This window comes from Sphaeroforma arctica, assembly GCF_001186125.1.
Source record: "Sphaeroforma arctica JP610 unplaced genomic scaffold supercont1.4411, whole genome shotgun sequence".
NCBI lineage: Eukaryota > Ichthyosporea > Ichthyophonida > Sphaeroforma > Sphaeroforma arctica.
In genome coordinates, this window is record NW_014036147.1 from 1 (window position 1) to 2506 (window position 2506).

A 2506-nucleotide genomic window follows, 5' to 3' on the forward strand; every position below is an offset into this window, starting at 1 on the left:
ATATGTATATCAAATATTTTTATATGTGTTCATACAACTATCGCCGCCTTCCCTACATTTATTCAGACAGTAAAATATATACGTATTGGCGTAATCATGATCTAGAACGTACATATCAACATCTTCTCGATAGCTGGCTGTGATGAACTTCAGGTGCAGTATTTAGGATGTATTCATCTAGGTACACATACCTGTCTTAACCGTGTCTAACGCATGAATAGGAGAAAACGTCGTGCAGTAATATGCAGAATATAACTACAAAGCACATTCCTCCACACATGTAGGTATATAAATCCATATCGATCTCATATTCCTGTGGGAAAATTGTATTCCAAGCATTTGCTTAGGACGTACTCTATCCTCAGCAACTAGTAAACTATCTATTTCGAATTCATACTTAAACCCACAAGCAAACCCCATTCATTTCTCAAATGTGAGTATCTGATATTGTGTTATAAGCGAACACGGCGTACCCAACGCATTGACTTACGTTAATGTGCTCCGCATATTTCATGCGCTTTTCTGCCTCAGTCAGGTCAGTTCCCATTGTGTCTCTGTTGTATTAGTCAAAAGGAATGCGTATGCATAGGGGGGTTTGATATTCGAGCACAGGCTCGGGTCGGCCGTATAGCTGCTATTAATGTATTCGAAATGAACTAATGTTACGAAGTGATAAGGTTGGTATACCTATACATATCCGTCTGGACTCTGGAGCGCAGAGATGAATATCAAAGCATATCTCATGGCCTTCTAAATTGAACAATGCACAATTATTTTATATTTATACTCTATCATAGCCGAGTGAAGAAACGGGGAAACCTCTACAAAGAACATAAACGTTTATCTAACGCAAAAATGGTCGATTTTTAAAACGTTTCAACGAGAAATTAACTGAGCCATGGCACAGAGCATTGCAATTTGCACCGTGTGACGTGTGTGGTTAGTGCTATTGCCATTTTTGGTTTTAGCGGGTCTTGAGATACTACTAGATCCAATGCCACCAATAGCATACAATGCCGGTATGTAATAAAGACTATTGATTGGTGAAACAATTTGCTGTGTATGCTTTGCTCTTTAGAGTGCGCTGGTGACCATTCGTAGTGAGCTGTGAGGGACTGAGCGGGTGCGGACTAGTAAATTGTATTGGCTCGATGTCAGAGTTGTAGAAAACCCTAAAACACATTCTACTAATTTTGATATTTACCGACTTCTATATATATATATATATATAGAGAGAGAGAGGTAAATATATCGTTATGACGCGTCATGACTTGAACGATCTATGCGTATCTATGTATATGTATATACATAGTGCATACGTATATGTATATACACATAAACAATGAACTTTGTGTCATCCATATCTTGAAGCGTACATACTCAGCTACCTACGTAGCCGGTAACACTGCTACAAACTCTACGCACGCAGTACAGCATTTTCAAGGCATAAGAGCTACAGCTATGAGCTGTTCTCTGAATCGATAAACAATTAAACATGAAGTCATATGTATGTCGGTTTAGTGTGATATGATACGCACACGGTGAATAGAACTATAACACAGGCATTCCCACTGGGAGGAGTTACGCACGTACGCTGTATCGTTGATTTTAACGATATACGGTGAACTGATACCGCAACATCCGCTGCCAAAATTTAGGTGCGATTATATATAAAACATACGTCGGTCACCTCGTATACAAATTGTATATGTCTCTTAGTTGGTGTCTGATACCATCCATACCACAAACATGGGTAATACTATACACACTCTGCGGCAGTACTTTATTGCTGACCAAATAGTGGACATCGCGCCTCCGCAAACAGTACCAGAAGCCAGCACATGCTCAGTAGGCGAAGAATTCGATCGCTGGGACGAGTGTGCGGTTGAGAGCTCAGCGGTAGTGGACTTTCATTTTAACGTATTCGTACGACAGATGACCATATATGCCATAGGAATGTTTGTGCTCTATGTGGTGGCTCTGGCCATTGTGAAGTACTTCTTGCTTAAGGGTGGCCGCAGCAGGAACCGTGATCACAAGGTGTGTATGCGTATGCGTTTGAAGTGTGTATAACAGTTGGGGTGCTTGTTAAACATGCGCCGTAGTAATATACTAATGGACACGAACACCACGCATGTATGTGTGTGAGTATTTGGTGTGCATTAGTTGTCTTTCATGATCAAAGCATACCACACAAACCAGATAGTGACATGCATATGCATGGTTTCTGCATATGCATGGTTTCAATTGAAGCACATCCGTTGGGATGCTTATTGTTTTGCTTGTTTAGTATGTACAGTATGCACAAGATAGTTTACTGTTGTTTGTTCGCTCGAATAGCTCGGGTGTGCTGTAGGAGATAGCACTTAACAGACGATTGTGAGCTAATATTGTACGCGGTTAAGGTTGTTTCTTACAAAAAAAAAATTATTCGAATGTATATCTGCTACGGGCGCACAAAATATACACTGTGTATGATAATTACATGTCTTTTCTCTCTCTCTCT

At 40.1% G+C, this 2506-nt stretch overlaps 1 protein-coding gene across 1 annotated transcript; it reads left to right on the plus strand.

Annotated features, from left to right (window-relative positions):
• Nucleotides 1-1749: 1749 nt before the first annotated feature.
• Nucleotides 1750-2040, plus strand: SARC_14292 (hypothetical protein; the record flags this gene model as incomplete). Its single annotated transcript, XM_014291577.1, has 1 exon — nt 1750-2040. A coding segment is annotated over one exon (291 nt), but the record flags the coding sequence as incomplete, so codon positions are not given.
• Between the last annotated feature and the right edge of the window lie 466 nt (nt 2041-2506).